This window comes from Gossypium hirsutum, chromosome D13, assembly GCF_007990345.1.
Source record: "Gossypium hirsutum isolate 1008001.06 chromosome D13, Gossypium_hirsutum_v2.1, whole genome shotgun sequence".
Taxonomy (NCBI): domain Eukaryota; kingdom Viridiplantae; phylum Streptophyta; class Magnoliopsida; order Malvales; family Malvaceae; genus Gossypium; species Gossypium hirsutum.
The window spans coordinates 8,878,369-8,897,115 of NC_053449.1; the positions used below are offsets into that span (position 1 = coordinate 8,878,369).

At 32.4% G+C, this 18,747-nt stretch overlaps 1 protein-coding gene across 1 annotated transcript; it reads right to left on the reverse strand.

The window, feature by feature from the left end:
* Nucleotides 1-12,895: 12,895 nt before the first annotated feature.
* Nucleotides 12,896-16,865, reverse strand: LOC107920630 (serine carboxypeptidase-like 34). The gene is made up of 10 exons (XM_016850437.2): nucleotides 16,257-16,865; nucleotides 15,000-15,107; nucleotides 14,835-14,930; nucleotides 14,654-14,746; nucleotides 14,452-14,540; nucleotides 13,970-14,263; nucleotides 13,751-13,887; nucleotides 13,562-13,654; nucleotides 13,363-13,471; nucleotides 12,896-13,216 (listed from the first exon to the last, which is right to left on the reverse strand). The coding sequence occupies exons 1-10, from the start codon at nucleotides 16,561-16,563 to the stop codon at nucleotides 13,067-13,069; spliced, it is 1,476 nt and encodes a 491-aa protein (XP_016705926.1). The 5' UTR covers nucleotides 16,564-16,865; the 3' UTR covers nucleotides 12,896-13,066.
* Nucleotides 16,866-18,747: the final 1,882 nt, after the last annotated feature.

Genomic DNA, 18,747 nt, shown 5'->3' on the forward strand with positions numbered 1-18,747 from the left:
AACAATTTAATCCCTAATTCAAAATTCATAAATAATCATTTAACAAAATAAGTTTGCTTTACAACCAAGATTAATAATCTATCAAACAACTTCAAAACCTATTCAAAAGCAACCATGGCAAGTCCCTCAACCTTTAACAAATTTTCAAATTAACCCCCGAGCTAGCTAAATTAAGCTAAAACAAACTCAAAAACATAAAAATTATTAAAAACGGGATCAAAATCACCTACCATGCATCAAAATGAGCTTGGTCAAATATTTCTTCCTTTCAACAATGGAGATTTGGTTTTGAAACAACAAAAATGAAGAAGATGATGATTTTCACTTAATTAAGTTTATGTTTATTTACTAATTTACTATTTTACCCTTACCATTAATTAAAATTTTCAATTAAACCTTGTCCATAATTATCTACTAACTTAATTATGATATATTTACCATATAAGTACATTAACTTTCCTTTATATAGCCATTTAGCCCTTTTAACTAATAGAAACCCACTTTTGCAACCTTTACGATTTAGTCCTTTTTACCTAATTAACCTTTTAAACTTTAAAATTTCTTAACGAAACTTTAATACGCCCTTAAAATAATCCCGTAGACATTAAATAAATATTAAAATAATAACTCACTCATTGGAACTGTGGTCCTAAAACCACTGTTTTCGACACCACTAAAATTGGGTTGTTAAAGGAGGAGACAGTTATATAGAATGCATTGAGGTGTTTTTGTAATTTTATTCTCAATTTTGATATCTCAAAGTATAAAATTGTCGCTTGACCTAGCGGTTTCATAAAAAATAATGTATTAAAGTGCCATGTAGTGTGATGTTGTTGGGGACTGGAGTTTTGATGGATAGAAAGGAGCATGCCAAATAAAAGTTTTTAAATTTTGACTTTTTTTGCCAAATGGATACTTCAATTGAGTGCAAAAAAGGATTTGATAGCGCCCATAAACTAGTAAAGGGGCATTTTTAAAATAAAAATGTAACAACCCAACCCATATCCCTCGCTGGAACCGGGTTATGGAGTATTACTGGAGTTTACAGATCAAACAGACAAGTTTTATCATTTCATATAACATAGCATTCATGTCAGAAATCAATCAAACTCATACATATTTTCCCTTATTTGATCCTTCGAGGCCCAAAATACGAGTTAGAAATAAGTTGAGACTAATTCGAAAACTCAGGAAATTTTTCGGAATACATTAAAAATTTTGAAAGCTATAGGGGTCACATGGCTAAACCACACGCCCGTGTGCTAGGCCGTGTGAACATACCGACTTGCAAACCTTTACAAGCCAAAGGGGACACACGGCCGTGTCACCTGACCGTGTGTCACACACGGCCGTGTCACCTGACCGTGTGTCACACACGACTGAGACACAAGCTTGTGTCTCTGACCGTGTGGATGAAAATAGGCTATTTTATAAGCCATTTTTCTCACCCAATTTGGTGTCAACCTACAATAAATATTGTGTATATAAACAAGTCATATTATAGCATTTAAAATAAATCCCTAAACATGTAGTATATTCACATAAAATCAATATGCCCTTAGGCATCTTAAATGACCAATACAAATTATGTTTAACCATATATACCATGTAACCAAGTAATCAACTAACTTTTATGTCTAATCGCATTAATACACAATATGTAAATCATTTACTAAAACTTACCATTTGGTACCAGTTGTACCACTTATTCAATAGCATAAAATACATATACACTTACTATAACATAGTACCAAATCACACCAAGTTATAAAACATACCTCATATGCATTTCCAACTACTATTTTGATTTTCATTATTCCACACATCAACATTATAAGGAAAATTAAGCACATACTAAAATACCAAAACACAAACCAAATATATGACTAATCTCAACAAAACACATATAGACCAACATTTAACCAAAATAACATATATATGTCATTATAACCAAAATCAAAACATTCAAAAGTACCGATAGAACCAATGGGTAGTGTGGTATAACTTTGACAAGCTTCTAACCCAATCGAGCTTTCGATAATCTGTGAAATAAAGGATAAACAACTACGTAAGCAATGAATGCTTAGTAAGCTCATACAAACTTTAAACATAATATTTCAATTCAATAATAAATTTTATATATTAAATATAAAGCTATACTAATGCCTCAAGATTTATCAACTACATAACCACCAGCTCATAAATGAGTAAGTCTATCAACATCATATATATATTCATTTCTAATTTAATAGGATTTTATAAACATTATACACCATCATTAACCTTTTCATAAAACTACGAATAACTTCCTTTACTTATTTTCCATTCTATTTATTAAAAATAAACTTAAATAACAACATCAATTAACTAATTAATATATTTATTCATAACATAGGTAAGTTCAACCATAACATACGTAATTTCTAATATATATAAGTATATTAATCAACTCATCAATCCCTTTTTCATCGTATCACATTTCGATTATGAACTTACTGTTTCATTTGTATAATACTAGACATAAGTATATACATCAATCATAATCTCAAGCTTAATATAAGCCTAATCACCATCATCAATACACAAGTTAGTACATTTATGTATATAACTCATTTTCATGTTTCAAATCACTATCCTATTTTCAATTCTCATACAATATCATCCAATATCAATCATAGTACCGTTTTATTTAATTACCCCTATTAACACGACTTTGACTCGGACGGGTACACGGATCTAACCAAACACACCAGTTTGGCACCCAGTGCCTCATTGAATAATTCGAAGTGGTAAATTGACACCCAGTGTCTCATCGGTTAAACTGAAGTAAGTTGGCATCCAATGCCTCATCGAATAAATCCGAAGTAATAAATTGACACCCAGTGTCTCATCGACTCGAAGTCGAAGAAATCCCTGAACTCTTCCAATCCTATGGCATACCATCTATGTTTGACTCAACCCGATACAGTTAATAGGGTTCCAATTCATTTTTCAAATACAACCAATATTACTTTCAATTCAAATAATCAATACATTCAATATATAAATTTCAATCCATTCAATCAACTTGAATTCAATTCAATAACAAAGTGTCAAATACTCAAATTGCACATGCTAACATCTTTTATTTGATTAACAATGTCCTACTTCACACAATTGCTATATAAATAGCTATTCACATATCAAACCACAATTGTTTATACATTAGCATTAGCCATTCAATACTCAATTCATGAGTACATAACTCATGTATCACATTTAGTCACAACATATCTCATTTTCATTTATGTTTGGGTCAATATTCAATAATTAACAAATCTTTCAAATTCATTTAACAATTTACCTTATCGAGATTTTTCATACGAAGAACGACTTACGGATAAAAGTATATCATCAACAGAAGCTCATAGAGCTAGTCAACCAGAACATACCAACAGAAGCTCATAAGAGCTGAACAGAAGCTCGCGAGAGTTGATCCACCCAAATCACTCCAAACATAAAGTAAAACATGAGAGTTTACAACAGATGTTGAACCCTGGTTTACTTGGGTAATATTCCTATGTCTCTGTAACACCCCTTACCTGTGTCTGACGCCGGGACAATATACGAGGCATTACCGGTCTTAAACACAAGCAACCATACAAAACCAATCGATAAAATTTCACTCAATTTAAAACTATTTATACACATGCATACCGTACCTTATAAGGGCCTACGAGGCCCTAAACATACGTTGGAAGTGGTTCGAAACTAAACCGAAAACTTTGGAACACTAAGAAAATTTTCATGTTTTGAAGGGTCACACGCCCATGTGGCTCAGGACACACCCGTGTCCTCAACACGTGTAACTCTCTGCTTATGATGTCATCAACAAATGAGCATCCACAACTCACATCACAAGACTTGTACATATAATTAATATATATAGGCTTACAACCAATTAGCCAATATAAGCCAAGTTACGTGGCTACACATAAATCAAACCTTTAACCATTACAAGCCAAAACATTTGGCATAAACATAATAACTCATACACAAAATGACTGAGTCCCTATACATGCCATAAACTTAAAATGCTTGAATACGTTGATATCGATCAATAGCTTGATAGTGTGATAGAATCTCCGACGATCTCCAACCCGAGCTAGTATTTGTGACACCATAGGAAAAAGAAAGAAAGTGGGTAAGCTATATAGCTTAGTAAGTTGGTATGTAAATAATAAAAAATCTGTTAACATGCTTTTACCAATCCTCACAATATGTTCTCAAGATAATACAATCATAATTGTACATAGTTTCACTATTTACTCATGTTCACATCAAGTTGTCTACTCGAGTCATAGTCACTAAATTAGTTATATCTTGCGCTACGGAACTCCAAATAAAGATCCACTTGATTTTCCCAAAACTAAACTCACATATCTTCTTACCATAAAATTTTCAGAATTTTTGGTTTAGCCAATAAGTACAACTAATTCTTCAAAGTCGTCTTTGTTTTGCTGTCTGACAGTTCCGACCTTTCTTCTCTAAAAATTAATTATCTCTTAGTATAGGATTCGGATGATGTTCCCGTTTGTCTCTCTTGAAAATAGATCATTAATAATTTTAATCATATAATTTCTAACCCATAATTATTTTTATACAATTTTTAATGATTTTATAAAGTCAGAATAGAGGATTTCGAAATCATTCTGACCTTATCTCACAAAAATTCTAATATCTCATAATATGAGATTATTTTGCTTACATTGTTTCTTCTATGTGAAATTAGACTCAATAAGATTTAATTTCATGTATTATTAAACTTCTAATGTGATTCCCAAAATTTTTGGTGATTTTTCAAAGTTATACAACTGCTTCTATCCAAAACTATTTTATTGCAAATTTTACTCTTTCATGATTTCTTTGTATTAACATTTATTTCGACACACATAACACCAAAGCATATCCATAACTAGCCATTCCAATAGCTAATCATTATCATATATTCACATGTCATTCATTGGCCAATTTCACCTATACATCAACAACAAAGACTTTAAATATATCATGTCTCAATTTAATTTGGCCTAAAAGCCTCACACATTCATCAATCAAATTTACCACATATTTATACCTCATAAGTATAGACCTATAATCACAAGGTCATCACAAGATCATTCTCATAAGTATGACTTACTCATTTACATTCTTGCCAAAATATCCAATATACATCGAGTTCATTACTCATGAATTTTTCGTACATACCTGTATCCTTTCAACATGATCATACATTGTCTTTTCTTTGACATAATCTTTGGATTACCCGTTGAACCACTTGGAACACTAAGGATACTTGGGAAAACTCGTACATAATGTATCGTACCAATGCCATGTCCCAGACATAGTCTTACATGGAAATCTCGTATCGATGCTAATAGCCCAGCTATGGTCTTACACGAAATCTCAAATCGATGCCAATAGCTCAGCTATGGTATTACACGAAATCACACCTCGGAAGTCCTAATATCATGACATCAATATCCAATACATTTACTAAGGTTCATTCGGAGCTTTCAACTTCATAATTAAATCAATTCATGTACGAAACCAGTCATCCAATGCTCAAATCAATTTGACAATATATATCTATATACAAATCAAATTCGGCAATGTATAAAACATATAAATTTAAATTCGAAAACATTTATTTACGTATGAACTTACCTCGTACGAAAACGAACGGATCAGATCAACTACTCGTCAACTTTCGATTTCCCTCGATCTAAATCTGATTTCTTTCTTTCTTGATCTATATGAATTCAAATTTAACTCATTTAATCACCTATTCAATCAATTTCATCCAAAAAATCTATTTGGATATTTTTTCACTTTAGCCCCTAAAGTTTCACATTTATTCAATTTAGTCCCTATTTGACAAATACACAAAATTCACACAATTCTAGATAACCCAAGCTTAGCTAAATTACTATAGTGCCCTAGCAGCCCAAAACTTTCATTTATTTCACATTTTAACCACTCCATTTGCATATTTCACAATTTAATCCCTATTTGACATTTTTGTCAAAAATCACTTTACAAAACATATTAATCTATCAACAATTATTCATTTTCCATCATCAACATTCAAAAACATCAAGCTATCATCAATGGAAACTCAAAAATTCATCAACCAATTCAAAAATTAGGGCATGGACTAGCTAGAACACGAAGCTACGATCCTGAAAACATAGAAATTATCAAAAACGGGACAAAAATCATACCTAATTGAAGGCTTAAAGATGGCCGAATAACCTAGCTTCCATGGCTTTCTCTTCTTCCATTTTCGGTTGAAGAACATAAGAAATATCAAAGCCTTTTTAAATGTTTTTTTAAACTTATTATATCATTACTAACTAAATTACAAAACTAACCTTTATAAACATTATTTATTACACAAAATGCCAAGCCATCACAATCCACTATCTCTTAAATGGGCTATTTACCAAATAAGGACTTCCAGATTAAATTTCTATAGCTATTTAATACATTTAGCTATTAGAACTCAACTTTTACGCTTTATGCGATTTAGTCCTTTTTACCGAATTAAGCATTCAAACAGTAAAATTTCTTTACGAAACTTTCACACATATATAATCACATACTATAAATACCAAAATTAATATATTCGAATGTACTCAAATCCCTCGTTCAATCCAAACTGCGGATTAAATGTACTCAAATCCCGCGTTCAATCCAAACTGCGCATTAAATTCAATAATATATTTTCAATAATAATTTAATTCCAACAATAGAACACACACATATATATAATATCCATCACCAAATAAAATTCAATTTAATCAAAATTATAGAGAATATAGTTCATACGAACTTACCAGGCTAAATTGCAGAAATACCAAGATTCAATGGCATTTTGGTAATTTTCTATTTCCCTCGATTTTCCACTCGATCTCGATCTAAATTAATAACTTCATTCAATTTATTAATTTAAATAATAATAATTTATTTCATGCAATTTGGTCATTTTTGACATTTTACAAAATTACCCTTAAAATTTTACTTTTATTCAATTTAGTCCCTAAGCCCAAATCATGAAAATTAACCATTTTTAATGCAAACCCATGATAGCCAAATATTCATGGCATTCAATACAGTCCAATTTTGAAATAATTTCACAACAAACCCTTGTATTTTTACTATTTCAACAAATTAGTCCATATCGAAAAATTCATCAAAATTGCTTAATAAAATATTTTTAAATATCAACCAACATATCAAATTCATCATTTAATAACTAAAATCATATAGATTCATCAATGTCATATTCAAAATCTTTAACAAAATAAAAAAAAACTAGAGTAAGATTTAGTTGGACCTAATTGTAACAATCTCAAAAACATAAAAATTACAAGAAACGGGTAAGAGTTGAACTCACATGAAGCAAAATTGAAAAACCAGCTCAAGGAGCTCTCCCATGTCTGTTTTTGAACCGAAAATTGGGAGAAGAATAAAGAATTGCCTAGAAACATTCTAATTTCACTTTTATTTTATTTTAATTTCAATTTAATTATAATTTTGCCATTAATGGCTTTATTTTATTATTTTTTTCCATATTATGCCGCCTCATATTTTTATTTAGGCATAATTTCTATTTAGGTTTTTCTTTATTTATTAATCAAGCCATTTAATCACTTTATTATAATTAGCAAGTTTTACACCTTTTTTAGTTTAGTCCTTTTTAATTAATTAACTGTCGAAACGTTAAAATTATTCAATGAAAATTTAATACTACCTTAATGACACTCCGTAAATATTTATAAAAATATTTACGGCTTGGTTTATAGAAACGAGGTCACGATACCTCATTTTCTAAAACCACTTGAACTAGGGTTTTGTCAAGTAGAGCTCTCCCAATTGGATGTTAAGTTCGACGCAAAACTGGAAAATCGACTGCATAGATTTAAGGATGAGTTTTCTGGAGAAATTAGATCTGAACTTCATTATCTCAAATCTGATCTTTACAGTTTTTTTACGTAATATTTTGGTAGTCATGCTGTGCCAACTCATGCTATTGTTCAAGATCGAGGAAGTGGCGTTTTGGGAAGACCATCCCCAGGACTCCCTCCAAAAGAACCCATTGAAGCTTTTCTATCTCCAGCAGTTCCTACACAAGCATGAGGGTCCCAAAAGAAGAGTTACAGAGCGGGGTGCCCTCATTTTGATGGGACAAATTAAAAGCTTGGTGTTCTAAGTTGGAGTAATTTTTTGAAGCAGAAACAGTTCCTGAGAATGACAGAGTTCATACTGTAATGTTAAACTTGGAGGGTCGAGCTTTTGACTGGTATCACTTTCGTGCCCAAAAACATAAAGTGTTGCACATTCTAGATTGGCCAGGATATGCCATCAGTTCGCGAGAACGTTTTGGCTCAAAGAAGTTTAGAGACCCCATGCCAAAACTGGTAACCCTTAAGCAACAAGATTCTGTGGAGCATTTTCATGATTTAGTTATATGCCTGTTGAACCAGATAGACCTGCTTGAACAACATGCTTTAATTATTTTCATTAGTAATTTGAAACATGATGTCAAAAAATATTTACAGTTATTTAAACCTCAAACCTTAGTTGATGTTTTTCATTTAGCCAATCAAGTGGAGGATATTTTGGACACTTCCCTAGGAGGGGGTTTTGGTCTGGCTCGAATGTTAAACAAAGTGCTGCTCTAAGTAGAGTTGTTTCATTGGTTACATTTAGAGCTCTTGTCACTATTACTACAAGGTCTTTTAGTGGAACTAATGGCACAGAGCATCCTCCAAAGGAATTAGTCCAACTCTAATGACTGAAAGGAAACAAAAGGGGTTATGTTTTTGGTGCGCAGCCAAGTACCATATTGGTCACAAATGTGTCAAAAGGCAGTTATACCAGATGTTGTTGGAATCTCATTCTGATGGTTAAAAGTAGTTATACCGGGAATAGTTAAAAGTAGTTGTAGCAGATGGTAGGTGCTTAATGACTAGAGGAACATGTAGGAAAGTTAAGTGGGAGATCAGGGTTTCTAGTTTGTCACAAATTTTATGTTGTTACCTCTAAAAGGGTATGATTTGGTCATTGGAATATAGTGGCTACTCTCACTAGGACCTATCTCTTAGAATTTTGGGTCATTAACTATGCAGTTCGATTTCGGTGAAAGACATTGCACCTTGCAAGTTATTCTTCCTGACAACATACATGTCATGTCAGTAGCTCAGTCTTCAAGATCTTTTTCCACTACTGATCAGCTCTTATGACCTTGCACAATGCTGATGACTTAAACTACTCAATTATTCATACAAGCAAATGGCCCTCAGTTTCATGTAGGCATACAAAGACTCTTAGATGATTTTTCTAACATCTTTGGGATCCCTGTAGGCTTGCCCCGAACAAGACCCCAAGACCACAAAATTCCCTTGAAGGATGAAAATGTTATGATCAAAATACGACCTTATAGATACCCCATGGTTCAAAAAGCTAAAATAGAAAAGATTATTCAAGAAATCTTACGCACTGGTGTGATCAGAGACAATACCAGCTCTTTTGCTTCACCCATAGTTATGGTTTAAAAAAATGGTAGTTGGAGGCTCTGTGTAGACTACAAACAGCTTAACCAGCTAACCATAAAAGATAAAATTCTCATTCTCATCATCATGAGTTGTTGGATGAGTTAAGTCATGCAAGGGTTTTCTTCAAGTTGGACCTCAGGTCAGGATATCACCAAATAAGGATAAATGATGCGGATATCCACAAAACTTCCTTCAGAACTCATGAAAGGCATTATGAGTTCTTGGTAATGCCCTTTGGGCTTACCAATGCTCTATCAAGTTTTTAAGCACTCATGAATGTCATCTTTAAGCTCCTTTCAAGAAAAACAGTATTGGTATTTTTTTTGTTGACATTTTAGTATTTTCAGTAAGCTGGGATGAATGCATAAAGCACTTTTGGGTGATTTTCCAAATCCTAAGGAAATACACATTTTTAGTCAAGTAAAGCAAATGTTCATTTGGGACTGAACTAGTTGAGTATCTAGGTCATGTGATAGCACAAGGGACTATAGCCAAGAGCAAAGGGAAAGTGGTTTGTGTTGTGAATTGGCCTACACCCACATGTATTAAGGAATTGAAGAGTTTTTTAGGCCTCACTAGATACAACAGTCGTTTCATCAGATATTATGGAATTTTAGCTAGAACCCTTACCAATCTTCTTAAGAAAAATACTTGGTAATGGGACAATCAAGCTACTATTGCATTTTAGCAGCTGAAAGATGCTTTATGTTCAACAGCCGTGTTAACCTTGCCTAATTTTCAACTGGAATTTTGTATGAACACTGATGCCTCTAGGTTTAGTGTGGGAGTTGTTCTCTAGCAACAAGGCAAACTAATAGCCTTTTTTAGCAATAGGTTGGGGGTTGAACATCAAGCACTATCGATATATGAGAAAAAGATGTTAGTTGTGTTGATGGCAGTGAAAAAATGGCATGCATATCTAGTGGAGAGGCACTTCAAGATTCGAACTGATCATCAAAGCTTGAGGTTTTTATCAGACCAACAAGCTATCATACCATTTCAGCAAAGGTAGGCTGCAAAAATGTTGGCTTATGACTATGAAGTTATTTACAGGAAAGGGTCAAGCAATGCTGCAGCTAATGCCCCTTCGAGAAACAACTCTATTAAAATTGCTCAGGTTTGGCAAATGACTAGTGTTACCATGATTTTTGATTTACTAGGAAAGATACAAGCACTTTACCAATCTGACTGCAAGCTTCAGAAACTCTGTGAAGAGGTCAAGAACCAATTTGCATCATCCTTAAAATACACCTGGGATGGAAGATTTTTAAGGAGAAAGGGAAAGATTGTTGTAGGTAGTGATGGGGACCTTATGAGGGCCTTATTCCAACATTTTCATACGAGTGCAATCGGGGGACACTCAGGTGTACATGCTACCAGAAATCGCATAGCTTCAATCATCTACTGAAAGGGCATGACTAAATATGTGAAGCTTTGGATCAAGGAATGTTCTACATGTCAGAAGTGCAAGTCTGAGACTGTGGCCAAACCAGGCTTACTACAACCATTGCCAATTCCAGACAGGACATGGTCTTCAATTAGCATGAACTTCATGGAGGGGCTCACTAAGTCTAAAGGCAAAACCCTAATACTAGTAGTAGTTGATAGGCTCACAATATTTGGGCATTTTCTGGCTCTAGCACACCCTTACACGGCGATAATAGTGGCTCAAAAGTATGTCTCATATTTTTAAGTTGCATCGGTTGCCTGACTCGATCATTTTAGATAGGGATAGAATTTTTGTCAGTAATTTTTTGTAGGACTTATTCATGAGGGTGGGGACTAAAGTGCACTTGTCAACAGCCTATCACCTAAAGTCGGATGGGCAGATAGAGGTATTAAACAGATGTCTAGAGAGGTATCTTCGCTGCGTGTCAAGAAAGCATCTTGGTGACTGGCTTTAGTGGTTACCTTTGGTAGAGTGGTGGTATAATTCAACCCATCACTCAGCCATCCATAGCTCACCATATGAGGCGCCTATGGCCAACCTCCTCCAGGCTATAACCCTTACTTTATTGGTGCCTATCCAGTAGTCATGATTGATAGGAGCCTACAATAGAGGGAAGTTGCTAGAAAAATACTGCAATATCATCTTAAGCGAGCTCAGGATAAAATGAAACATTAGACAGATAAGCACAGGAGTGAGAGGCAGTTCAACGTGGGGGATTTGGTCTACCTGAGGCTACAACCTTATAGGCAGCACTAAGTCAAGAAAAGATGGAACCGGAAACTATCCCCAAAGTATTTTAGACCATTTCCAGTGGAAGCTCAGGTAGGGAAGGTAGCATACAGGTTGCAGCTCCCTCTTGGGTCAAAGGTACACCCTACTTTTCATGTGGGAATAGCTCCTACCCAAGACAGTCTACATGTAATTGACAGCAATGGTGCCTAGGCCAAAGAATCACTGAAGTTCTGGTAGAATGGGCTGATTCTTTTTCAAAGGACAGCACTTGGGAACCTCTCGAGCAATTGCGAAGCAAATATCCTCAGTTTGATCCTTGAGGGCAAGGATCTCGACAGGGAGGGGGTAGTTGTTACGAGTTAAAAGATTAAATAAAAAACGTTGCATAGCATTTCAATGAAAACGGAGCGTATAAGAGTTTTATTGAAACAGGGCATTTTTGAGCTAAGCCAATAACGGACAGTCTAGTAGTAGCCAACTTTCAAACAGTTTTCTTTTTTCTTTCCTTTTAAGCATTTCCTTTGTAACCAGCAAGGCATGAAATGAATACAATACAAGTTTTCTTCCTAAATTTTCTCTCTTTTTACTTTGTGTTTTCTCTCATCTTCTCTCTCTTGATAGTTTTCTCTTTCGTATTTTGAAGGCTAACAAAGCTTTGAAGCAATTGAACGAAGGAGTTTTGTTAAAATATGATGGGTAATGAATTTTAAGGTTAAATTTTGAATTTTTTTTTTTAACAATGAAAAATAAAGATTTGAAAGAATTTGGGATGAAAAAGTAAGAGAAAAGAGGGATAAAAAAGAGGAAAATAAAGCAGGTCCGATACCTGTCTAATTTCGATAACCACTTATGCCATTAAAAAAAAACGGCAGTCTTCCGAAGGAGGCAATTATCATCGAATACCAATTATCATCATCAATGCCAAAATTAGCAATAATTTTCAAATCTACAAAGGATGGCGATTACAGGGTTCGTTGGATATTATAATCGAGACGCTCTTTTTCGTTCTGGAATACTGTATATATATAATACATGGTTTTCTTATAAAACAACTGAAAATGGCGATTTTTTTTTAAATGAAATTCCTATAATCCCAAGAAAGATGTCGGAAAAATAATAAAAACTAGGAGGATAGAGCTTTAATTCATTTCAAAATGTGTTTTCACTTTATGCAATGGATGAAACAATGCTGTACAAGTTTCAGGCCAAGTAAACCCTTAACTAAAAAAGCTGATAAAAAAATGTTTCTTCTAATTCAACCCAAAATAATGCATGCAATAATGACCTAAAATGGTTTGTGTGGCAGTTTCTTGTTGGCCAGGAAATGCTTAACCAGCTGAAGTGCCTGCTTTGGCTTGAAACTTGGAACTTGATGACCAGCTCCTCTAATGGTGACGAAGGTAAGCCCATCATACTCGATCGTCCATCCACCAACCTGTGACATTTAAAAAGAAGTATATTGAAAACCAGGAATTATTCCGATTCATTCATGTAATCATTTTTAAAAGGTGATAATCAGTAAGCATCGGTAAAGGCTATTTAAACTATATATTTTCACATGAAATAGCAAAGCAGTAGCACCTGTTTATTGTAGGTGTACCAAGGTGTCCATTCTTTACTGGTTTTTAATCCAAGCTTTTTGAGGGTTAATCTAGTTGCAGTGACTGGAATTCTCCCATCAGTATCTCCGCTGCAAATAGGGGAGAAAAATGATAAACCAAAACTAAAGTTCTACCATGAAAGAACACTTGTTTTCCCAAGATAATTGAGAAAATTTTACCTGAAAACCCATATGCGAATGCCTCCTGCTATAAGCTTTCTAATTGTAGGAAGCATAGATGCTGGTGAATCCCTCCAAATTGAGATCACATCACTGCAGACAAATAAAAAAACTCGGATTTAATGTATTTGTCCCATGGTGGTTGATTAAAGTTGATATTTGGTAAATGGGAATGAATTTTGATAATACCTGCAATGAGTCCATGCATAGGACATATTGGTAACATTGGCATGAAGTGCTTTTTGAACATCTGGCCTATTGAAATAACTCTCTGTGTAGTCTGATGCACAAGGGTCGTATCCTGCTGGTGTTTTGTGCCACCCATCCTGCAGGAACCGGATTCGATATAAATTGGGGATATGTCACAAGCGGTTAACCCGGAGTTCAATTTAGAAGTTCGAAACTTACAAATTTGGACAGTATCTGAGGAGCAATGCCTTGAATTGTCCGGCGTTGTCTGCTACTGCTACTGTTGGAGTTGATAACACAAATAGGACTGTACAAGCTGTACATGTCGATGATTCTGTATACGGCAAAGTAATCATCGAGGGCTTCGTTGCAATCCTGAGTTGAATTTTCACTACTGAAGTTGCATTTGGCCTTAATATTGTTGTAGACTCTGTCAGAGATCACTGCATGATCCCATGCATAATCCACCATCCCTGTTTGATCCGTTTCATCATCCAACAATGCATTCCCAATCTGTATCAAAGTTCATTTTCATACATATATGTTATTAATTATTTTATCAACTCTTTATTCTACAATCACACAGTTCATTTCCATTCGGACATAATCTATTTCAACCGGATTCTATGTATATTCTAAGATGCGTACCCTCATTCGATACTTAATGACAGAAAAGAATGTTAGTGCAATTAAACCCTTACCATAATTCCCTTGATATTTATGTGATCTGACTTGGGAACATGCTTGTTTTTGTAAAAAATGACATCGGCTAGCTGTGGAACATAATGCCCTGAAATTTCATTAAAAACAGTACAAACATGGTTAATGAAGAAAGCTATGGAGCAACTGGATCAAAGCAGAGGAAAATATAGTATTATGTAAGAGAAACATTGCCATTCATACCAGCATAGCTTTCTCCAGCAATGTAGAAATCATGGGACTTGAACTGTGGGAATCTTTTGAACCAGTTCACAAGAAATGCATAGGAATCCTTAGCTAAACATTCAAGAAAACAAGGAATAATCAGAAAATTGAGATTTATCTTAGAAGTTTTGTTGCATTAAAAGGGTTCTTTTTTTTGTACCTGTAATTTCATCACCAAGTTCTTTGAGGTCTCTGCTAGTGTTGGTATATGAAAACCCAACACCAACAGGAGATTCAACAAATAGTAAGTTGGCAGCTGCATGGGAAAACAAAAGGAATTAAAAAAAATTGAAACAATACTCAAATTACATAGTGACACACATACCTTTGTTCCATCTATGAGGGTTGAGCTTTAGTGTTTGTTGGTCTTTCTTAGGGAAGAAAGGTCCCAGTTCCTCTGCTTGTCCATAACCAATTGATGAACACCCAGGACCTGCAATTTTAATTAATTTTAAACTTTGGTAAAAGATGAACTGATTGTGGAAAGATAAAAGGAGATATTTACACCTACAATACATAGTTTCCGATTATTATATGGATTTTCTTTACCAGTATAGTATTTTCTCAAAATTACCATATTAAATAAATTATTCATTGTAATGTATTTTAAATTATTTAGTTAATTATTGACTATAATATTTAATATAAATGTATTACTATAAATTCAAAGTATTTATGTGTATTTGATAGAAATGGTGATAGTGATGATTATTGTAAACTGACATATTTATATTAGTAAGGTTATACTTTGCGGGTAATAATGTACCAAAATTTATATGTATATAATTTTGTGAACATGTTTATAATAAAAATAATATAAAATATTAGATGAACATGCATGAATTATTAGATTTTTTTAGAAAAATGCCAAAAGATGACAATTTTGACCAATGTGAAGATGGCCAATAAGAAGAAGGTAGTTCATATATCATGTAGTAATGGTCCAAGCGAAAGTTGAGACTTGAAAGGGAGATGTGATAAAATCAATCATAAATGTAAAAGCCAATCTCTCAACATGAGCCTCATCCTTGGGAATTGGATAGGTAAATTATTGTCAAATTATTAGTTTAGTCTTTCTACTTCACTCAAATTTGAAATTATAGTAAACTCACTGGATGAGTGAAATGTTTATAACAAAATTATAGAAGAAAAATGGATATAAAAACTAAATGTTATTTGGATGGAAATGATAAAATTGAGATAAATGAATATTTCTCTAAATTTTATATAAAAATACTTTAAAAATAATATTTGTTACTTTGAGAAAATAAAAGGGTATTGGTAATTTTATAACCATGTTGAAAGCAGATTGATGGATGATACCAAGAGTAAGTATAGATAGTAAGGTCTCTCTAATTTTATAATGCCAATGATGATAAGTTGTAAGTTACAAGCTTTCCATCATTTTAATTAGAATGAAAATTGAGATCAATTGAATATAATAGAGGGACTAAAACCATAATGTAACTGTTAATTAAAGATAAAACGATATTCATCGAAATCTAAAAGCAGCTCAACAGTCCCACCCCATGTTCTTGCACCCTCAAAGCAAAATAAGAAAGGATTTTAGTGTTAATTTTACCTCCGTTGAGCCAGAGGAGGAGAGGACGTTTCTGAGGTTCGCTCGTGGCTTCAAAAAACCAATAGAACAGTGCTCTTCCATGCTTCTCATTCACCGTAACGTAACCTGCATATTGCTTGAAACCCACCGTCGGCTGACCCGGAAGCTTGGTCACCCGGTCGGCTTCTTGCCGATCCAAAACACCGCCTCTCAGCACATCGTCGCCTTGCCGAAATCCTTGATTACCAACACTCACTCTCCCTATACCCACGCTTACACTAAGCGAGAGCACAACAAAAGTCAAAGAAACAGCTGCATTGGAAGCCATTGGAGACCTACACTTGATTCCTTCCTCTCTTGGCCGGAAAACCGTACATATTATTTGCCTCTGGCGCGCAGTGTGAATATATATATGGAAGATTCATATATTCAAGGAGGTTAGTCAAAGATTTTTTTAATGAATGATTTTATTTTGATATGATTTGATTCTTTTTCCCATTTCCAGTAACTGAAGTGTATGATCTGTAAGTGAATCATTTGTTGCTTAGACGAAAATTTTGGAGTTATTTTTGGAAAGCACCAAAATGGATGGAGTGAAAAAGAGAGTCGAAATTTTGGTCAATTGCTTTGCATTGAAACATTTGACAGCTTTTTAGTCTATATATTAGGTCTAATTTGGTTTTTAATCCCTCTATTATGTTGAAATTTTATATTTCATCCCCCTATCCTCTTTTTCTTCACAGATCTATCATTCTAATGCATACCAAATTATCTCATGCTCATAAAAAAAATAATTATAATGAGTAAATTAATCATTTTAAAAGTTGAGGGATAAAGTGGAATAATTAATTCAATAATTTTGTACAATAGCCAAAATTAATGGGTTTGGATGTTATAGAATGAGTATATTTATTTGGATTTGAAAAATATTTAATGGGTTTGGGTTAAACAATATATAAATTTAGGAGGGTAACTTAATAATTTTACATTTTTTCATAATCTTTTATTTGATTGATTTTTTAATGCGAATCAATCATTGAATTTATCAAGATATTTATACTTGTCGTATATATAATTTTTTAATTGATTTAATATTTTTGCGTATCAATTTTAAATATTATCTATACTAATATATATAATAGTTTAAGAGTTTTTTTCTTTTACATAAAACGAAAAATTAATTTTTTTAATTTATGTCAAATTTGACATGCATGATATACATGAAAGGAGTATAAAATAAGATATTTGCATTGTTAAAATATTAATCGTATAAAAAGTTGTACAAGAGTATAAAACTATTTTAGCTTTACTCTAGTGTAAGTGGATCTTTTCTTATATATTTAGTATGTTTAAATAAAATCGGTTGACTTTTTATTGTGCCGGAGTGAGTGAAAATCAATCATAATTGATTTAACTGACTTAATTGGTCAACTCGTTGTCAATTTTATGGTAATTAATTTAGTTAGTTATGGTTTAAGTTAAGTCGGTTGCCAAATTATTAAATATTTAGAAATATATAGTTATATACCAATAATTGTATCATAAATATTATTTAAATTTTGTATAGAGACAACTTGGGTGAAAAAGCTTTTTTGCATTAAGATATAAAAAAAATTATATTACAATAAAAATAAGATTTAATTCACGATTTGGTCCCTAAATTATACCTATTTTTTCACTTTGATACTTAAATTTTTTTATCTCAATTTGATACCTAAAGCATACTTGGTTATATTTTTTTAGTCCATTTTTTGACAAATGTTAAAAAAATATTATAGCCAATCACAAAGCGTCATGTGGTGTCTTTATGTAAAAAAATAAATATTTTATTTTTCTAAATGTACATACACATTAAAAAATATAAAAATTGAAATAAATATATATTATTTAGAAAAAGACATAAATTATAAAATATATAGAAATAAAATTAAAAAATGATAATTGAAAATATATTAGTTGAAATTAATAATATTATTACAAAAATTGTAAAAGATTAAAAGTAATTTTTTATAAAATATATAATTATAAATTTCTAAAAGAGTATTTGAATTTCAATTTTCTTTTTTGCAATTACTTGAAATTTAAATTTATTTTTTATTTTTTTAAAATTTATCAATTTTTAAATATTATTTTAACTTTTTAAAGTTTAAAATATATATTTTAGAATTTTATAAAAATTATTTTTAAATTATTTTTAAACTTTTTATATATATTATATATGATTTATTTTACATTCTTAATCAATATAATATATAATATTAAAATAAAAAAGAACACAAGATGTATTCTAATAGTGCCACACGGTCGGTCAATGTTGGTCAACGATCGATAAACCAAAACACTTTTTACTTTGACTAACCATTGACCGGTGTTGATTGGAGCATTGACAGGCCACGTGGCACTATTAGAATACACCATGTGTCCTTTTTATTTTTTAATATTAAATATATTATATTAATTAAAAATGTAAAAAAATAATATATAATATATAAAAAAGTTTAAAAAAATTATA

What these genes read in the sequence shown, in the direction of transcription:
- LOC107920630 (XM_016850437.2), bottom strand. Translation starts at nt 16,563, where the DNA reads ATGGCTTCCAATGCAGCTGTTTCTTTGACTTTTGTTGTGCTCTCGCTT. An exon ending in TAAATATCAAGGGAATTATG is followed by an intron (nt 14,264 to 14,451) that starts GTAAGGGTTTAA and finishes ACTTTGATACAG; the next exon opens with ATTGGGAATGCATTGTTGGA. An exon ending in ATTCGCATATGGGTTTTCAG is followed by an intron (nt 13,472 to 13,561) that starts GTAAAATTTTCT and finishes CCCTATTTGCAG; the next exon opens with CGGAGATACTGATGGGAGAA.